Source organism: Miniopterus natalensis, chromosome X (genome assembly GCF_054644295.1).
Source record: "Miniopterus natalensis isolate mMinNat1 chromosome X, mMinNat1.hap1, whole genome shotgun sequence".
In the NCBI taxonomy this organism is placed as follows: Eukaryota; Metazoa; Chordata; class Mammalia; order Chiroptera; family Miniopteridae; genus Miniopterus; species Miniopterus natalensis.
Window position 1 is genome coordinate 97,136,050 of NC_142103.1, and position 20,624 is coordinate 97,156,673.

Below are 20,624 nucleotides of genomic sequence, written 5' to 3' on the forward strand. Positions count from 1 at the left end.
TAGCTTTGCTAAGAGGGCTTGATTTCATAATAATCTTGGTATTTTGTTATTAATTATATTTTAGTTTTCACTAGGTTTGCTGCTGAATGTTTATATAATATAATGCTATTACCAATCAAAATGTAAAATTATATTAGAAACTAACAAGAAGAAATATAATATATATTGAATCTAAGAATAATCCTCTGAAAGTGACCCTATTCGCCCTGTGTGGGATTCAGATATAGTAGTATCAGCCTCCTGTAACCCAGATTGATTCAGAGGATCCCATCTACACGTGGTTTGTTCATTCAGTGAATATTTCCTGAGTACCTACTGTGTGCCTGGCAATGAGCCAGGTTCTAGAAATATAGCGATGACTGCTATCAAGTTTCCCTTTTTACATTGAGATCTTTTACTTAAATCTGGGACCTTTCATGTAGAGAGCTTTAATAGTGTTCTTTTGAGGGGAATAATGAAAGACAGATGGAATAACAAAAGACAGAAATTAGCACATCACACTTGATGCAGAACATTTTTTAAAGAAAACAAAAACTGGCTCAGTCTATATGGGTTCCATCATTTGCTAGGTAGTATTCCATGCAGTTAGTATTTATAGTCCTTAGGGTGTAGTTCTTTGGGTGGCCAACAAAGCTAAAGAAAAACTTCTTGTAAGAGAGTATAAGAAAACAGTATTTGTTGTATTCTTAATGATTTTGTGCTTCTAACAGAATCAAAATATGCCTAATGGCACCTTGACTGGAGTCCTGTCTCTAAGTGAATTGAAGTGAGTAATCTGCTGTTTGATTTAAAACTTAAGACATCAACTATGGAAAGATACTTGTTGAGTTATCTTTGCTTTTGGAAACTGTGAATAAGAAAGAGACCTAAAAGTTATAGAGAACTGGTTCTTGTGTTCTTTGCAAACTATAACCATAATCAACTGTCATCAATTAATATCCCTGTGAGGCTCTTCTCTTTGACGCTATTAAATTACCTCCATTTGAATTAGTATTTGAGTAATATGCCTTGGTAGCCAGCAAGGTTGAAAGAAGAGTTCAAGGTAAGACTTCATTGATACCATTTGTTCATGCTTTCATGAAGCATCAGTGATTGACAAGGTAGGGAGAAGTCTTTGTTAAGTAGACCTCAGTTTACAAATAGATGCCCCCCGGTTAGACAATAGGTCAAAATGTGGGCCAGCAGTTGGCCTAGGCCAGGACAGTCTTACTCTGCCCACTGGGAGGGGAAACTTTATGTTTTTGCCCTCATGGCAGGGAAGCAGCATCAGAGATGAAGTTCATCTACTCTCTACCTTGCTGCTACCTCTCAAATGAAGTTGTTCTAAACTTTTAACCAAATTCAAAAGCTCTGGGGAGTGTGTGTGATGACACTGAAGAGAAAAACCTTTTGTAGGTCAAAGCAAACAAAATTGTTTTGAAGTCTCGTCCTTTAATTAGCATTTTGACCTGGCTGCTTCTGATGATTCAGCAGTGGCTAGGTGGAGAGGAACATCATACAGGATTCCACCTGGTGGATATCAAACATTCCTAGGGCTCTTCTGAGTCTATAGTGGCAAAAAGTTATAGTGAAAACTAGGATGGGCAGGGATGTTATTCATGTCCTTTATATGCCTATTTTTTCTTACCTTCTGATAAAAATCTAGCTTTTCTAACTATTCAAAGTATATGTGTGACATAATCAATGTCCTAGAAGGATTTTAAACTTAGATAGGCAATAGTAGTATTAGAAAACATTTTTTTAACTCACAGATTTATAAATAGAATACAACTTAGTGTACTTGTAATTCATCTTAATTACTAGCCTTGAAATAGAGATGAGTACATTTAAAGCCACCAAGCATTTGTTGAGCACCTACTATGTGCTGGGGGATACAAATGGGGATAAACTCAACTCTCTGAAATGGAAAACTAGGCTGCATATTAAAATCACGTGGGGAGCTTTTAAAAACACTGATGCCCAGGCACACTCAATAACAATTAAATCAGTATTTGGGGACTGAGATGCGGGCACGAGCATTTTTTAATGCTCCACTGGTGGTTCCAACATGAGGCCATTTTGGGAGCCTAGAGTCTGGTAGGAAAGATGCAGAATGGGAACAAACGATAACACTAGAGTACGATCCCTATGATGAAGGTCACATGTACAAGGTACCGAAGGATGTTCTAAGTATCTGAATAAAGAACAGATTGGACATGAGTGGAATGCACAGGGAAATCTCTAGAAAGGTGACCTCTGAGTATAGTTATGGAGGAGTGGCTCCTGCCAGCTCAAAAAGCTGACTACTCTTGCCACCATCCTTCCCTTCTTCTTGCCTCCAAACCTTGCCTGGAGCCACCTAGAACTATTGCCCATTCCTTGGAGCAGGGTTTCTCAACCTTAGCACTATTGACATTTGGGGCCTGATAGTTCTTTGTCATGTAGGATTGTCCTTTACGTTGTAGGATGCGTAACAGATCCCTGGGCTCCACCCCCTAGATTCCAGTAGCACCCCACCCCCAATTGTGACAAGAAGAAATGTCTCTAGATCTTGCCAGATGTCCGCTGGGGGACAGTGCCACCCCAGGTTGAGAACCACTGCCTTAGACTGAATTTTTAAACTAGATTTATTTCATCTTAACCTCATATGAATCTCTGCCACATTGAAGAAATGCAAGTGTTGTTGGAATGAGATTGGAGGAGAGGAATGAGGGAAATTCCTAAAGAGTTGTAAGGAAGGGAAGGCAGGGCTGGAGAGTGCTAGATGGCAGGCAGGGTCAGTTAGAAAGGGAATGAAGGAGAAATCAGAGGCCCAGGCCTCCAGGGTGAGTGGCTGGCCTGTCTCAGAAATTTTGCCTCTGGTCAGGCAGCTCTTCCTCTGGCCTTCTGCCAGACGCTGCCTGGGAGCTTAATGAATAAGATTGTTCAACCATAAATTTTCTATCTTGCAACTGTTGGCTAGTACCAATACAGCTTTGGTCTGTTTAGTTTCCCTTGTCATAGAAATAATTTACTTTTCCCACATTGGAATCTCTTATTATACCCAGTATTTCTTCAAAGTGAACACTGCAAGCAATAAATACTATATGTTTAATGTATTTGGTAAAAATCTAACTTGTTTTGAATTTAACATCCCCAATAATCTCCTTCATGTCAATTTCTCTCACTTTATCAACAGACGAACAGAGCTCAACAAAACCCTGCAAGCCCTAAGTGAGGTAATCATGGTACACCCTGTACCTTGTTTATAATTGTTATTTGGGGGAAAGCATGGAGTTTTGCATTCCTGAGGAGATATGTATTCAAATCCCCCCAAATCTGTCATGTAAAAGAGTGAATGCACTAGTTCCATTACTCCAAAAATCAAAACTAGGCACAACGGATGGACATTATAAGGAGGTGGATTTTCCTTCATGTAAAACCAAAAGTTTCTTAAAACAAGAGCCCCAGGAGAATGAGCTTTCTTGTGTGATAGTGAACTCCCTGACACTAAAGGTATCTATCTAAGCAGAGTCTGTATAGCCTGAATAGCTTTGATCATATGTCAGAAATCTGGTAGGAATGTGAATTGGATGATCCCTAGGAGTTCTTGTGGCTCTAAGATTCAGTGATGCTGTGATTAGTGCAAGGTTGTCTTGTCTGACACTTTCAACTGTCAAAGTAACATATATATACTTTTGTTGTTTCAGACTTATTTTATAGTGTGTGCCACAGCAGAAGCTCAAAGGTCAGTGATTTTTAATACTTTTTAAAATATCATTATTTCTCTACTCATGAGAAATAAAGTATTGAGGAGTCTTAGTTTGCAAATTCAAAGACAATCTTCTAAAAGAAATACATATTAATGACATTTTCAATATATGTATTTTTTTTCTTCCAAACACTCATCAATCTGTCACAACCATCTTCTCATTTCTTTGTGAAACACAGATGGGGGTAGTGTCAGGGCTGCTGGCCTCAAGTTCTATGAGGCTAAGGATCATCAGTGTCCTTAGCCCCAAACAGGACTAAGAAATGGCTCACAGTGGTCCAGTCAGGTTGAAGGAGAGTCAGAGAAGAAGGAACACAATTTGGAACATGGGAGAAGAAGGAGAGGGAGGAAAAGATTGGAAAGAAAGAGCAAAGAAGAAATTAAAAAGTGTATTCAGAGGTGAATCAGGGATTGCCCAACAATTATTTGAGGTGGCACAGATTATCATCTTAAATTGTGTCCATTGGTTGTCCTGGCTGCATAAGCTAACAGCTTATAGGTCAATAATCTCACTACCTGAACCTTGAGCATTCTGTGAGAGTAAAAATCCTAGAAAATGACAGATTTCTACTCATCAAACTATTCATTGGTACAAATAATGGCAAGTCCTCCATGAAACTGTACATCGAATCCCTATCCACTATACGTATTTAGTTCATTTCACGTACAGTACCTCTTTTTGATCTTTGCAATATTAATGTTTTCACCTAAAGCAAGATTAAGTAGAAAGAAACAGAGAATGTTAAATTACCAGTTATCTAATAATATAGATTGGATTGCCAGAGAGATTTTGGATTTAAGAGACCAGTATTCATCTAGGCTGGTATTTGAAAGGGCTCCTATGATAGAAACTCAAATGCTTACAGATACCAGGCAAGTAGTCAGCTGGGGGTAAGACCCTAGATGTCAAGATGCTTGTCTTTGAAGACAAATTTCACCCCTGCCTATTCATTGTGCAGGCAGGTAAAATGAATCAGCAGCTGTGTGTGGTCAGAGGGTCTCTGGTTTGCAACCTCTGTGAATGTAAACCTCTTTAAATGTTTTATCCTATAAAGTCTTTTGGATAAAGTTCAGACCATGGTACCTGGGTGTTTATAAGCTTATAGGGTTACACTGCAAGTTAACAGTGTCACTATCTCCTTTCCTCATTCTAAGTTTGAAAAACAACTACAAATATATAGATAGGTTTCCAGTTTAGTAACATTCTGGTTGTATATTTTTCTCTTTATAGTACATTAAATTGTACATTCACAATAAAACTGAATAAGACAAAGAACATATGTGCTGTAATGGTGGCTTTGAAAGGAGTTAAGATTCATCCAATGGGTAAGTTGTCTCTATCTTTATTGCTGTGTTCATTTTCATACGGCTTTGATGTGTTCTTTTTTTAAATTGAAAAAATAATTAATAAATAGTAGCTTTCTGTTTTGATTTCTTTGTCCTTGGGAAGGTTTTAGGGAGCTGTAAATGGTGATTTTTCCTGCTTTCTTAATAAAATTTCAGTATACCATATTTGAAAACATGATAAACCCCATTGAGGAGAGACCTATTTGGAATGTTTGATCACTTGCTGCTGGGATCAGTTTACTTCTGAATTCCTCTTAGAAGTTGTTGAAGAGCAATTAATATTGTGTGCATATAGCCCTCCCCCGAATTATTCACTCAATATTTTTGAGCACCTACTATGTCTATGTAATTGTCAATATAATGGCATCCAATTTATTTTATCACCTGTTTTAGACAAATGCTCTTTAAAATGCAGTCAGTGTAAGAACCGTAATACTTGATGGGTCTGAGCTTCCATCTTGCCTTATTCTTGACCATGCATTTTCTTCTTTTTCTCCTTTTGTCTCCTCCAGAACAGTGCTGCTGTTCTGTCAGAATACCCTGCCCTTCCTCCCCAGAAGAATTAGAGAAGCTGCAGTGGTATGAGGCAAACATGTTGACTCTTTTCCTAAAAAAAGTAATATTTAATGGCCACGTTGGCCTTGGAATTTGGGAATTTTTACAATAAATAAGGGCTTTCAATTCCAGCACTTTTCAAACATTACTGCAAATGCCAATCACTGAGGATCTTGTTAAAATGCAGATTCTGATCACTAGGTCTGGGCAGGACCTGAGAGTCTGCATTTCTAACAGGCTCCCAGTGAAGCCAATGCTGCTGGTTCGTGGACTCCACTTTAAGTAACAGGGGTCCAGACTATAGAGATGTGGTTCTCAGGCCTGGTTGCACATTGGGATCATCTGGGGATTTTAAAAACACTGATGCCTGCAACCCGTCCTCAGAGGTGGTGATGTCATTGGTCTGGGGTGCAGCCCGGGGTTCCGGGTGGTGTTAGATGGTTGCCAGAGGAGGAGACTCACTTCTTTGTTGCGCATTTGTGTCTCACATGCATCTCTCTGATTCTTTCCTTTAGTGACTTGCAGGATCCAATTATGTGTATTGCTGGTGGTTATCCACGTGACCCACCAGTTTCTTCTTCCGGCAATTCCATCCCAGTTGCTCCTCAGGCCACAGTTCTTTCCCAGGTCTCCAGTGCCTTCTCTTTAGCTGAGCCTCTAGACCATCCATCTGTGGTCACCCAGAGCCCAAAAGGGGTGATTCACCTTCCTACTCTCCAGACTTCAGCTCCCATAGCTTCTAGCCCAACCATTGATATGCGCCCCCAATCTGGAACTATTTCTTCAACTAGTCCCCAAATTGATCTTTCCTCCACTCTGCCACCTGTGAAATCCTCACTTCCTTCTCCCACCACATCTGCCCCTGTGAATGTCATCACGACCAGCACACCTCCTGACAAGACAGGTAAATATGAGCAGCTAAGCTGCTCCTATGTTTGTTGTAATTCTGGCTACCTAAAATGCAGTTGCCAGCCTGCCAAATGAAGATATCTGTAATAAGATCACAATGAGCCTTTCTTTTTATGATGTCTACTTATTTCAAGAGCTTTCTTTCAGGCATTCATAGAACATAGATATGGCTGAGTGAAATCGTTTGACCAAGAACTGAGAAATAGCCCTGAGGCGAGCACAGATCTCATTTTATCCATCTGAGTTATTTCATAGGTTTCTTTCTCCTACAAAAGGTTTTTGGGTCACTGTTTTCAACATTCTGAAGAAAATACTTTTGAACTGTTAAACACAGTGACTCCATTTAGACAGAAGACAAAATAAAACACTAGTGTTCTTGAAAATCAGTCAGTCACAGAGTGACAGAGCTGAGACTGAGCCAAGGTAGCCACAAGGAGGGGAGGAACATTCACAAGGCCTCAAGTGGGTCTGCATGGGCTCTCACAGGCAGTGAGGTCTGGGATAAGCCATTTTGCTCCTCCTGACTCAGCCTGTTCTACTTAAAGATAAAAGTGATCACACTAAGAGCACTTAGTTGAGAACAATGCAAGCATGAGAATGCCATGGGAACTGCAGAGGGTTCCCCAGAAACAAAGTAGGTTTAGGGGTAAAGGATAAAGGAAAGAAGGAAGGAAGCAGAAATAACTCTGGATACTCTCCAGAGTTTCAATTCAGTGAGTGAGAAGTAGGTCTTCCTCTAGAATTTACATTGGTTCAAGGCAAAACCAAATTCTTGGTGACTTGAGACTGGAGCTCAGGTTGTGGTCTCCACCCCTTCCACTCCAGTGCCAGCATCCCCAGGAGATTTGGAACTTCTGCCAAATGACTTGATATTTCTTCAAATTTGCACTGCTCTCTCTTAAGTAATTTTAAAAATAAATATGGACATTTTAGGCCACATAAAGTCATTGGGGCTCTAGTCGAGAGAAGGTTTAATGGCTGGTGAAGAATAAAGTAAAATTGAAGTTCATTAGCCTGAGCCTAAAATGCCCACCTTTCCAAAGCTATCCCCTTTGACCCTTAGAATCAACCTAACAGGCTACACACAAAGGCCAGCAAGGTGGCCTCTTGAATCTATGCTTCCACCCCTGAGACCTGGGTTTCAGGGAATGAGACAATGGAATCAAAGTGGCATATGCATAAACTATGTGTTGGGGTATTACTTGGTAGCTAAAAAGTGAGTATAACTTAAGGGTTGCACAGGAGAGGAATGATGAAATATATTCTCACAATGACTCATGTAACATAATGACTATTATACAACCATGCATAAGAACAGCTAGACAGAAACTTGGGGGCATTTTTCAAGTCTTGAGTGAAGTGAAAATAACAATAAATAGTTTGCGCACAATGTTCATAACAGTATGTTATAACACATGGATAAAGTATAGAAAGGAATATGAAAAATAAGAAATAAGATGTTAAGTGGTCAAATTAAGAGACTTTTTGTTGTTAGACAGGTTTGTATCATTGCTTCCCAATTAAAAACACTATTAAAAATCAGGCTTACAGTTGGTAATTCAGCTATTAATTTCATAATATTCTCTTTTTCACACAAAGCACTTTTAGTTACCCATAAAAATTCCTGTACACATGATATAAATTAAATATAAGTGTACTTATGCTCATATGAATATACACTAAATACACTGATGTGCTTTTACATTTTTTTTTAGTTAGGTTTTCTTTTTTTAAAATATGTTTTAATTGACTTCAGAGAGAGGAAGGGAGAAGGAGAAAGATAAAAACATCAATGATGAGAAAGTCATTGATCGGCTGCCTCCTACAGATCTCCTACTGGGGATCAATTGAACCGTGACATCCTGGTTCATAGGTTGATGCTCAACCACTCAACCATGCTGGCCGGGCTAGTTAGGTTTCTTGAAGTATAATTTTCACACAGTAAAATTCATCCAGTTTTTATGGATGAATGAAAATTTTATAGTTCTATGAGGCTGAATAAACACCACAGTCATGTAACCACCATCATGATATATAACATTTCCACTACCCCCAGAGTTCCCTCATATCTTGTAGTCGACCCCCTACCCACTTTGCCCATCCCCTGGCCACCACTGATCTGTTTTGTTTCCCTGTTTTTGGTTTTTCTAGAATGTCATATGGAGAGAATCATATAGTATGTAGCCTTTTGAGTCTGGCTTTTTTTCACTTAACATAATACACTGGAGAATTGGAGACCCATCCATGTTGTTGCATGTATCAGTAACTCATCCCTTTTTATTACTGAATAATATAGTCCATTGTATGGATGGACCACAATTTGTTTATCCATTCTGCAGTTGATGGACATTTGGCTTGTTTCCAGTTTGGGACTATCATGAAAAAGGCTGCTATAAATATTCATGAACAAGTCTTCCTTAAGACATGTTTTCATTTTCCTGGGGGGTAAATGCCTAATATTAGGTTTGCCAGATCACAGGGTACATGTTTCATTATTAGTGATGTTTTTCATTATGTCTTCATAAAGTGATTTGGCTCTTTGTTGCAGAAGTTGTTCCCACCAGTAGCATGACCATTTCTGATCTTGAACACCAAGTGTCTCAGATGGAGAAAACTCTGTCCTTAGGCAGCTTGGAGCCTAACCTCGCAGGAGAAATGATAAATCAAGTCAGCAAACTCCTCCATTCCCCACCCGCCTTGTTGGCTCCTCTGGCACAAAGGTATGACTTAGCATACTGACCCTATAGTGATACCGATGATTCTTACATGATTTTTCTCCCATTATGAGCTTCATAGTGACTTGTTAAGTTGCTACTCTATGTTCTGCTTAGACTGGGGAAAACAAAGTGGGAGTGCTCAATTTGAACTGCCACTTATCTTTACAGATTGCTAAAAGTAGTGGATGACATTGGCTTACAGCTGAATTTTTCAACCAAGACCATAAGTCTAACCTCCCCTTCTTTGGCTTTGGCTGTGATCAGAGTGAATTCCAGTAATTTCAACACAACTACCTTTGCTGCTCAAGACCCTGCAAATCTTCAGGTACATCCTAATTTAGTGTGGAAACAGCCTTTTCTTGTATATGATTTATCAAACCATATATCATATGATATATGATAGAGTCTTGTATATGTATGTGAGTATATGACTGAGGCAATTACTGCTTATAGTCAGGGGTGATATTCAAAATATCTAACATCTAGAACAATGAAGTACCACAGAATAAAAAAGGAAGAACATTGGTCTTGGCTGGAGCAGGATCTCAGTGGGTCATTGTTGCGCCCAGTGTTAACCCTTTAGCAGCTGGATTATAGAAGTTGGGGGGGGGGGTGAGTTGGGGGAAGTATCTGCAGAGGGTTCTTGGTAACTGGGAGAGAGCAGGGACATCAGCTACTTGTCAACCCATTCGAATATTTTAACAAGTGTAATGACTACACTGGTATGAATAGTGGTACTGAATATCAATCCTGCTTCTAGTTGTTTTCTATCCACCTGTTAGAGGGACTGGACACTGGAAACATCCAAGTAAAACCAAGTCCTGCCTATTAACTTTATAGTCTTCCCTTTACAAGTTTAGTGCATGTGGTTCTATGAAGACTTTGCCCTAACAAGTCACCAAGTTGGTATGTTGCTGTTGAGGTCTCCCTGGAGTCAGCAGTTATCCTGCACACCCCCAACTTTATTGTGATATAAATGACATATAATATCCCATACTTTCTAACTGTGTGTGTATATTTAAAATGTTTTATTTCCTGCTCCAAGGCCTCATCTCCATATTACATGTCCCCTCTAACTTTGCAGTAGAGAAATAAGAACTGATTATACATAGACACACCACAGATAAATGCCCCGACATGATTCTCCATCTACTTAGTTGCTGTTGTTTTTTTCTAACTCCTTATTATACTAGTCCCAGACACTTTTATTATCTTTTATTTGATTTTCAGGTTTCTCTGGAAACTGAGGCTCCTGAGAATAGTATTGGCATTATTTCTCTGCCCTCATCGCTGATGAGTAATTTACCGGCTAATGATGTAGAGCTAGCTTCCAGGGTTCAGTTCAACTTTTTTGAAACACCTGCCCTGTTTCAGGTAAAGTTGACACTAACTGGTTTTGATTTAGGTTTTATTTGGGAGTGGGGTACTTATTCTTCTTTTAATCCTCACATATCTTAAGTCTGGTATAAGTAAAAAGAATTGCCAAAAAGCTGCAATTTATTTTTAAACAGGACCTAAGGATGCTAGTGATGATACATAACAATAACTGATACTTATGTTTACCAATGCCGAGCACTATCCTAAGCACTTAGAAATATTAACTCTAATCCTCTCAAGAACTCTGTGAGGAAGGAACTATTAAACTACAGTATTTTTCCCATTTTACAGATGAGAATATGAAGACACAGAGAGGTTAAGTAACTTACTTAAGGACACACAGCTTAAATGGCTTAATGTTATGTTCCCTTTAAGATTCATGAAGGTCCTGTTGGATCAATCTGTGAACTTTAACCGGGTATTTAGAGCGCTGTATAGTGCAGCAAGTTCTGCTTCTACTTACAGTCCTTGGGAAAGTCACTTTATTCCCTGACCCTCAATTTCTGACCTAAAACAAACATTTGGATTAAATAGTCCTTAGGGTCCCTTCAAGCTCTAAAACTCTCTAATAACATTTCATTTTCCCTTGCCATTTTGTTGATTCTTTGGTGTGCTAGGACCCTTCCCTGGAGAACCTCTCCCTGATCAGTTACGTCATATCATCGAGTGTCGCGAACCTGACTGTCAAGAACTTGACAAGAAATGTGACGGTTACATTAAAGCACATCGACCAAAGCCAGGTGGGAGAGTCCTGTTTGGGCTGTTCACTGATCAGAAACATCTTGTGCAAACTATACCTGGAAGATTTGGCCTGAAAAAGGAGATACAGCAGAACCTTAAAACTCAGGGCAGTGTATAAGACTAGAGTCACATAGTCACTCCTTTGAATTTTAACATGCCTAAAAACTGACCAACCACCTAATCTCCAAGAAGGATCAATGCAAGAGCAAGCTCATCAATTGCTGAATTTCATTGCATTTCAAACCATGGCTGCAGGTCTGATTCTCACTTCCAAAGAGAAAACAACTCTCAGTTCAGTTCACATTGAGCGTTATCTATGATCTCACTACTCAAAGTGGAGTCTGTAGACTCTTAGGCCTCACCCCAGACCCACTGAATCAGAATGTGCATTTTAACAAAGCCTCAAGGTGATTCTTAGGCACAATTGCTGAGTTTAAGAAGTGCTGACTTATATAAGACTCAGTTGCTTCTAGGGACAACTATAAAATAAGAAGTCTCCAAAAATTAAAAATGAGATTCTGAAATAAAGAGAAATCGGTTTTTTCTTCCAATTGCTTTTCAGTTTTTCCAGTTCAGTAAATTAATTATTTGTGTTGTATCTTTCTACTGCAGGATGACTTAACAGTAAGATGCGTATTTTGGGACTTGGGCAGAAACGGTAGGTTCCAGTCATACCTTTTTCAAAGTCTTAAGTGGGTCAGGGTTGGGGGTAGGGGAGAAAGGGCAGTCATTGGTGCTGTGGCCTTGCTGATGGAACAGATACCTTCCCAATGCCAACAGGTGGCAGAGGAGGCTGGTCATCCAATGGCTGCTCTGTCAAAGACAGGAGACTGAATGAAACCATCTGTACCTGCAGCCACCTCACAAGCTTCGGTGTCCTACTGGTAATATTTCCACACTACCTGGCCTTAGATTGTGGGTCTGAGGGGTAGCTGGGCATCATACCATGATGTCTAATCTGCTGGATGACTTTGATAGCAGATATGATATTGTGGCAAAGTTATTGACCAATGAAATTACTCTTCTAATAAGTAAATGCACTTGAAGGACAATATTTGAACATGGAAGTATTTTTTCCCATTTTATTTTTACATTTAAGCTTTACTCATTTAAATAGTAGGAGGGCTAGGGAATTCAGATTAAAATGGGTAATAAAAATGGATAATAAAAATTGTTTAGTTTGCAATGCACTTTAAAATTGTTATAAAACACATTGACATAAATTATCTTATTTAAATCTCCTCAACAGCCCTGCCAGATAGGTAGAATAGAGCGTTATTATTGTCATTTTGATGAAGTCAGAATTAAGACTTGTTAGGTAACTGTCCAGTCATAGAACTAAGAAATATATGACCCAGAAGCCAAATTCAAGTCTTTAGACTCCTAGCCCAGTGCTTCTCTATTGTACCATAAGACACTGATCAAGCACATGGGCTTTGGAGTCAGCCAGACCTGAATTTGGTTCCTGGCTCCTCCACTTCATAGCTGTGTGACCTTGGACAAATTACTTAACCTTTCTGGGTCTCAATTTCATTATCTTTACTTAATATTTGTGGCTACCTTGTCGGTTTGTTGAATGAACTATTGGATGGGTACTTAGAACACTTAATCAATGTAAATCATGACTGTTTTATTTAAAATATCTGGTCTTGAAAACAATATTTTATTTTCTAGGACCTAACACGAACATCCTTGCCAGCGGCTCAAATGATGGCTCTGACGTTTATCACATATATTGGTTGTGGGATTTCATCAATTTTTCTGTCAGTTACTCTTATAACCTACATAGCCTTTGAGTGAGTATCCATAACTGGAAACTTGGATTACAGGATATAGTGCTCACCTCCATTACCAAAATATATTAAGTGCATTCTCAGCCTTCCTTATCATGTACACACATCTAGTGGAGCCACCTATATGTAAAACTTCATGGTACTTTTTGGTTTATTACATTTGATCCCTGCCATTAGTCTATGCACTCACTGAAGGCAGGGGTTGTATCTGAAATCATCTTTGTACCATAACATGATGCCTGGTACTTAGTTAACATTAAGTGTGAAATGAAAGATGGGTGACAACCCCGAAACCTGACAGCTTACAATCTGAAATAGACCATAGATCCATGTATAGCATAAGAGCTATGTTTAATATACTATGTTTCCAAATTATACCTAGCAAACACAAAAGATTAATATATTAGCACATGTCAGCTGAAGAAGAATAAAGAATGCAAAGCCTCAACGAAAAATATAGAAACTTGATGAGTGTGGCTCTGTAGGTCAAAGCAAAAATGACATTCCAAGGAGCAGAATCTCCTCAGCTTACAGAAGGGTCCCTTCGATCACTTTTTTGGGGGAATTCCAACAAATCTGTTGGAAAAGAAGAAAAAGGCACTTTTATTGTATTAACTAAATGAAACACTATGTAAATTCTGAGATGTAGATTTTGGACCCTGATTAAGAAATGCACAAATTTACTTTGAATGCCAAACTTAGGGTCCAGCTGTGACTACAGATCTTCTAGTGGACCTTTGAAAATATTATTAATGAGACTAAATTACCATAAGGCCAACCATTACTCAGAATGATTTCACCAGATCTAATTTCACACACATAAACATGCACATGTCATCAATTAGCTGTATTTTCCTATGTCTGTTTCACTTAACTATAGTTTAAACTCTTCTTTCCATTATCTCATTTTAACTAATAACATAAGATAACAGGGAAATCTGGCTATGTTTTGAAGATCTGAACATAGGAGCCTATTGTATGAGAAGCAATAGCAATGCTTCTAGAAGTAGTTTGGGAGAAATGGGAGGAGGAGTGTTCAGTAGATTCCACTACAAACTATTTAAAAGGATGGGTCAACAGTCAGCATGTAAAAGATTCCACAGAAATACAAACACAAATTTTCTATATGGTTCCACTGACGATTGTTTAGATTTTTCCTTTGTTTTTGGTTTTAATGCCTACACACACACTCAAAGAGGTGAAATTTATGCATATGCAGTAGTCCCCCCTTATCCACGTTTTGATCTCCACAATTTCAGTTACCTGTGGCCACCTCCAGTCTAAAAATATTAAATGGAAAATTACAGACAAACAATTCATAAGTTTTAACTTGCACATTGTTTTGAATGAGTAACATGACAAAAATCTCACACCATACTCCTCCATCCTGCTCAGGACATGAATCATCCCTTTGTCTGGTATATCCACACTGTATACACTACATGCCCATTAGTCATTTAGTAGCTGTCTTGGTTATCACAGTGCTTGTGTTCAAGCAGCCCTTATTTTACTTAATAATGGCTCCAAAGCACAAGAGTAGTCATGCTAGCAATTCAGATATGTGAAAGAGAAGCTGTCAAGTGCTTCCTTTAAGTGAAAGGTAAAAGTTCTCAACTTAATAAGAAAAAGATCGTATGCTGAGGTTGCTAAGATCTACCATAAGAACAAATCTTCTATGAAATTATGAAGAAGAAAAAAGCAATTTGTGCTAGTTTTGCTGTCACGCCTCAAACTGCAAAAGGTACAGCCACAAGTGCATGATATGTGCTTAGTTAAGATGGAAAAGGCTTTAAATTTGTGGGTGGAAGACATGAATACAAAATGTGTTCTGATTGATGGCAACATGTCGCACCAGAAAGCATTGAACCTATTGTATGAAGACTTCAGCAAGCGATCCCCAGAAACAAATAATACCAAGCCACAAGTAAGGGATGGTTAACACAAATCCAGGAGTAGGTTTGGACTGAAAAATATAAAAATTACTGGAGAAAGAAAGACACTACATTCATATAACTTTTATTACTATATTGTTTTAATTGTCCTATTTTATTATTAGTTATGTTTGTTAATCTCTCACTGTGCTTAACTTATAAATTAAACTGTATCATAGGTATGTGTGTATAGGAAAAAAACATAGTATATATAGGGTTTGGCACTATCCACAGTTTCAGGCATCCACTGGGAGTCTTGGAATGTATTCTCTGTGGATAAGGAGGGACTACTAGAGATAGGTGTTTACCAAAGAATAAAAATAAATTGCTTAAAACTCATATATGGACACATAAGGAGAATGTGGTGCTAATTCTTTTCTTGTCCTTTCCTTTTAGAAAGATCCGGAGGGATTACCCTTCTAAAATTCTCATCCAGCTTTGTGCAGCTCTGCTACTTCTGAATCTGGTTTTCCTCTTAGACTCATGGGTTGCTCTGTATGACACCCGAGGCCTCTGCATCTCAGCAGCTGTATTTTTGCATTATTTTCTCTTGGTCTCATTTACGTGGATGGGCCTAGAAGCATTCCATATGTATCTGGCCCTTGTCAAAGTGTTTAATACTTACATCCGAAAATACATCCTTAAATTCTGCATCATCGGTTGGGGTATGTATAATTTGCTTGCATATTGTCTTGGCTTTCTTTGTTTTTTCTCCACTGTTTTGATTTTTAGTCACATAGAGACTATTGAAACAGGTCACACTTGGCAGGTTTCTGAAACAGCTGTATTCTCCTTACATGTTGTACTGCCCAAAGAGCAACCTTGTGAAGTCTCTTTCTAGAACACCTGTATATTTTCCCTGGATTGGTTATGAACATAAAACTCTTAGAAGGGCTTCCAGTCAAGATGGTAGAGTACGTAAATGCAGCACTCACATCCTCCTATGACATCAGAATCACAACTAAACTACAGAACAGCCATCATTGACAACTGCCTGAAGTCTAGCTGAACAGAAGTTCTATAACAAAGGATATAAAGAAGCTACATCCAGACTGGTAGGAGGGGTGGAGATGTGGAACAAGCTGGTCCCTCCAGAGCTGGTTCCTCGCTAGGAAGGTGCCAGGGACATACGAGAGGGATTGAATTGTCTGGCTTCAGGGAGAGGCCTGGAGGAGCTACTTTCTCCCAGACAGAAGTGCTGGCAGAAGCCACTGTTGTTTTGCAGATCCCTCCCCCTACAGGCAGAAGTAGGCACCATATCTGAGTCTCCATCAACCTGGATAACAATGTTCACCCTGACCTGGTAATTTCCTGAGATCCTGTCCCACCCAACTTGCGGGCCTACCCATACTGCTTCCAACGGCTTTTCTATCCAAAGGCCCGTCTTGGCTCATGCTGCAGACTTTCCTAAAACCTCTCAAAGGTTCACAAACCCTAAGCAAGTGGCATCTGGCCTCCGCATGTCCCATACCTCTTATTAAGAAGCCCCAAGCCTGGCACTAGTGGAGGATGGCCTCAGTTCTCAGCGTGGCCTCTGCTAGGCACCTCCAAGTCCACTACATGTGACAACCATCTGCAGATCACTTTGTAGCTCATGATGGGTGGCCCCAGGCAGGGCATGGGCAGGGCACAGGCACTGGCTAACCTTGGCCTTCACCTCCGGGAAGGCCCCAGAGCCAGTGCACCCAATGGACAGCTTCAGACCATTCCAGAGCACCACCCAACCACCTCCATGAGCAACACACTTAAGGCGCAGACTAAAGTAAGTCCTGCTCTGTGGAGTGAGACCCTGCACAGTAGCTCCTCCACTGTAGTCGTAGCTGGCCCTCACAGCCGATTGGCCTGGGAGTTAACACCTCCCATTGACATGCCAACAGCAATCAAGGCTCAATTACAACAGGAGGGTACACACAGCCCACACATGGGGCACACCTGGAGTGCCTAGTTAGGGTGACTGGGAGGCTGTGCCACTGGGCCCCACAAGACACCTACTACATAAGGCTACCCTACCAAGACTGGGAGATGTAGCAGCTCTACCTAATACATAGAAATAAACACAAGGAGGCAACCAAAATGAGGAGACAAAGAAACATGTCTCAAATGAAAAATACAGAATAAAACTCCAGAAAAATAACTAAACACAATGGAGACAAGCAAACTATCAGATGCAGAGTTCAAAACACTCGTCATAAGGATGCTCAATGAACTTAGGGAAAGAATAGATCAACTTAGTAAGAACTTCAGCAAAGAAATAGGAAACAAAAATGGAAATAGAAACATCAAAAAAGACCAGTCAGAAATGAAGAATGCAAGAACTGAAATGTAGAATACACCAGAAGGGAACAATGGTAGACTGGGTGAAGCAGAGGATCAAATTAGCAATTTGAAAGATAAAGTAGCAGAAAACACCCAATTAGAACAGCAAAAAGAACCCCCTAAAAATGAGGATAGTTTAAGGGGGCTCTGGGACAACATCAAGCATACCAACATTCACATCACGTGGGTGCTGGAAGGAGAAAGGAAATGAAAACCTATTTGAAAAAAATAATGACAGAAAAATTCCCTAAGTTGGCAAAGGAAATAGACATGGAAGTCCAGGAAGTGCAGAGAATCCCAAACAAGAGGAACCCAAAGAGGCCCACACCAAGACACATCATAATTAAGATGCCAAAGGTTAAAGGCAAAGAGAGAATCTTAAAAGCAGCCAGAGAAAAGCAGTTAGTTAGCTACAAGGGAGCTCTCAGAAGACTTTCAGCTAATTTCTCAACAGAAACTTTGCAGGCCAGAATTGGCACAAAATATTCAAAGTGATGAAAAGCAAGGAGCTACAACCAAGATGACTCTGCCCTGCAAGGCTATCACTTAGAACTGAAGGACAGATAAAAGGCTTCCCAGACAAGAAAAAGCTAAAGGAGTTCATCACTACCAAACCAGTAATAAAAGGAATGTTAAAGGGTCTTCTTTAAGAAGAAAAAAAGGACCAAAATATGAATAAAATAGCAATAAATACATATCTATCAACAATTACTTTAAATGCAAATGGATTAAATGTTCCAATCAAAAGACACAGAGTGGATGAATGGATAAGAAAACAAGACCCATATCTATGCTATCTACAAGAGACTTACTTCAGATCAAAAGACACACACAGACTGAAAGTAAAGGAATGGAAAAAGATATTTCATGAAAATGGAAATGAAAAAAAAAGTTGGGGTAGCAATACTTACAACAGACAAAACAGACTTTAAAACAAAGTCTATACCCTGGCCAGAGTGGTTCAGTTGGTTGGTGCATCATCCCATGCACCGAAAGGTTGCGAGTTTGATTTCTGGTCAGGGCATATACCAAGGTTGTAGGTTTGTTTCCCAGTTGGGGTGCGTATGGGAGGCAGTGGATCAATGTGTCTTTCTCATATTGGTGTTTCTCTCTCTTTCTCTCTCTCCTTTCCTCCCTAAGTAGTTATAATAAAAAATAAAACAAATTCTATAAAAAGAGACAAGGAAGGACTCAGCAATTTCCACTTCTTAGTATTTATCTAAGAAACTCAAAACACTAATTCTAAAAGACACATGCATCCATATGTTCATTGCAGCATTATTTACAATAACCAAGATATGGAAGCATCCTAAGTGCCCATCAATAGACAAATGGATAAAGAAGATGTGGTACATATACACAATGGAATATTACTCGGCCATAAAAAAGAATGAAATCTTGCTACTTGTGACAACATGTATGGACTTAGAGAGTATTGTGCTGAGTGAAACAAGTCAGACAGAGAAAGACAAATACCATATGATTTCACTTATATACAGAATCTAAAGAACAAAATAAACAAAGCAGAAACAGACTCAGTTACAGAGAACATTTTTTATGGTTACCAGAGGGGAGGGGGTTTGGGGGCTGGATGAAAAAGGTGAAGGGATTAAGAAGCACAAATTGGTAGTTACAAAATAGTCATGGGGATATAAAGTATAGCATAGGGAATATAGTCATTAATATTGTAATAGCTATGTATGATACCAGATGAGTACTAGATTTATTGGGGCAATCACTTTATAAGTTATATAAATGTCTAATCACCACGTTGTACACCTGAAACTAATACAATATTGTAAGTCAACAGTAATTGAAAAATTGAAAAATATTTTACAAAAAACTATTTGAGGTTAGAGCTATGAATTCTCTTTGTACCTCCAGCAACTAGAATTGGAGCTTGCACACAGAAGGTGCTCAATACATTGAAAAATTAACTTGGTAACAATGAGGCCAAACTCTCAGTCCCTAAGCTTCCAGCTAGCCTCACTCTGTTCTGTACCTCCCAGATATCACACACATGTATGATGGTATGCTCAGAAGGGCAGAGTGAGAGAATATACAGATAAAATCTAATGTAACTTTATTGCCACACTGGTACAATATTTCAGATCATGCCACCTATTGGTGGTGGGTCAAGCTGTCCAAAATGAAAGATTTTTATAGCATAAGGAAGCAGGAACAAAAAAGCAGGTTGTTTTCTACAAGGTCACTTTCCTTTAGGGGATGGCAGGGGTCTATCAGGCAGATTACCTAATTAGTGCTCATAAAGCAATTCCTGATTGACTGGTGTGAGATTCCATTTCTGGGAGAGCTGAAACTGTAATTAAATCTCTATTTGGTGACATGGGGCTTAGCATAAGCAACTCCATTTGAGGCCTGTTGACTTATTTTTAATACTTTACAAGGCAGCCAGTAACAATTTCCTAAAGCTCTACAGTTCTATTTTTCCGTTAAATTCACTTGGCTCTCTGTTGTCACTCATCCAGTGGTCTTGGTTTTATTCTCTTAGGCAAAAACAAACAAACAAACAAACTGACATCTCTTCTGCCAAAGAGTCCTTTAGATAATCTATAAGTAATATATAACGTGATGTATAATGCCTCATTTTTCAATGTATTTTCACACAAGTGACCCCATGAAAGACAAGTCAGTGAGGTTAACAAGGCAGTTATTGCTAACTCTAGGGGAAGAAACCAACTCAAAGTGATGACATGATTTACCGCAATTCACACAGCTCAAGACCAGCAGAGCCTGACTTTCTGATTTCTTATGCATATTCCTTCCACTGTATTACAGATGCAGTCCCTCCCAAACTCCCTACTCTTCCTCAAGCTAAATATTCTTTCAAATATTCCCTACACAACAGGATTGAAGACCCTTTATCACCCTTGTCACCCCACCTGTCATTATATCTTTATGAAGAATAAGAGAACACCTTTCCAGAAAGATGTCACTTTTTCCAAGAAAAATAAGTCACTGCTTCTGACATTGGTACAAATTCTGTCTTCTTTGTAGAATCCTGAAAGGTCAGATTCCATTGTCAAGGACTAGTTCCATACTCCCAATATCTTATTTTTATGAAAGTGTCTCACTTTGGAAGTCATGTCATTGTATCCAGAAGGTACAAATATAAAAGAATTAAATGAAATATTATGTTAGATTGTACCAGGAACCTCAACCTGTCTGTGAGAATGAATTTTTTTTA

At 39.1% G+C, this 20,624-nt stretch overlaps 1 protein-coding gene and 1 long non-coding RNA gene across 5 annotated transcripts in view; one reads left to right on the plus strand and one right to left on the minus strand.

Moving 5' to 3' along the window:
• The window catches only part of LOC107526787 (uncharacterized), a 93,039-nt gene that overhangs the window by 71,867 nt on the left and 548 nt on the right, over positions 1-20,624 (minus strand). The gene's annotated exons all lie outside the window — the stretch shown is intronic.
• Positions 1-20,624, plus strand: part of ADGRG2 (adhesion G protein-coupled receptor G2) — a 98,388-nt gene that overhangs the window by 67,839 nt on the left and 9,925 nt on the right. For 3 of the 4 annotated variants that reach the window (XM_016199358.2, XM_087829476.1, XM_016199359.2), the window contains 14 exons: positions 711-766; positions 3,158-3,197; positions 3,669-3,706; positions 4,962-5,056; positions 5,590-5,656; positions 6,148-6,536; positions 9,090-9,261; positions 9,427-9,583; positions 10,489-10,632; positions 11,253-11,375; positions 11,989-12,034; positions 12,157-12,260; positions 13,051-13,172; positions 15,497-15,765. In XM_016199358.2, the coding sequence (XP_016054844.2) occupies positions 711-766; positions 3,158-3,197; positions 3,669-3,706; positions 4,962-5,056; positions 5,590-5,656; positions 6,148-6,536; positions 9,090-9,261; positions 9,427-9,583; positions 10,489-10,632; positions 11,253-11,375; positions 11,989-12,034; positions 12,157-12,260; positions 13,051-13,172; positions 15,497-15,765 (1,822 nt within the window). The remainder of the gene's footprint in view (positions 1-710; positions 767-3,157; positions 3,198-3,668; positions 3,707-4,961; positions 5,057-5,589; positions 5,657-6,147; positions 6,537-9,089; positions 9,262-9,426; positions 9,584-10,488; positions 10,633-11,252; positions 11,376-11,988; positions 12,035-12,156; positions 12,261-13,050; positions 13,173-15,496; positions 15,766-20,624) is intronic. The other variant, XM_087829477.1, reaches the window with a different exon arrangement.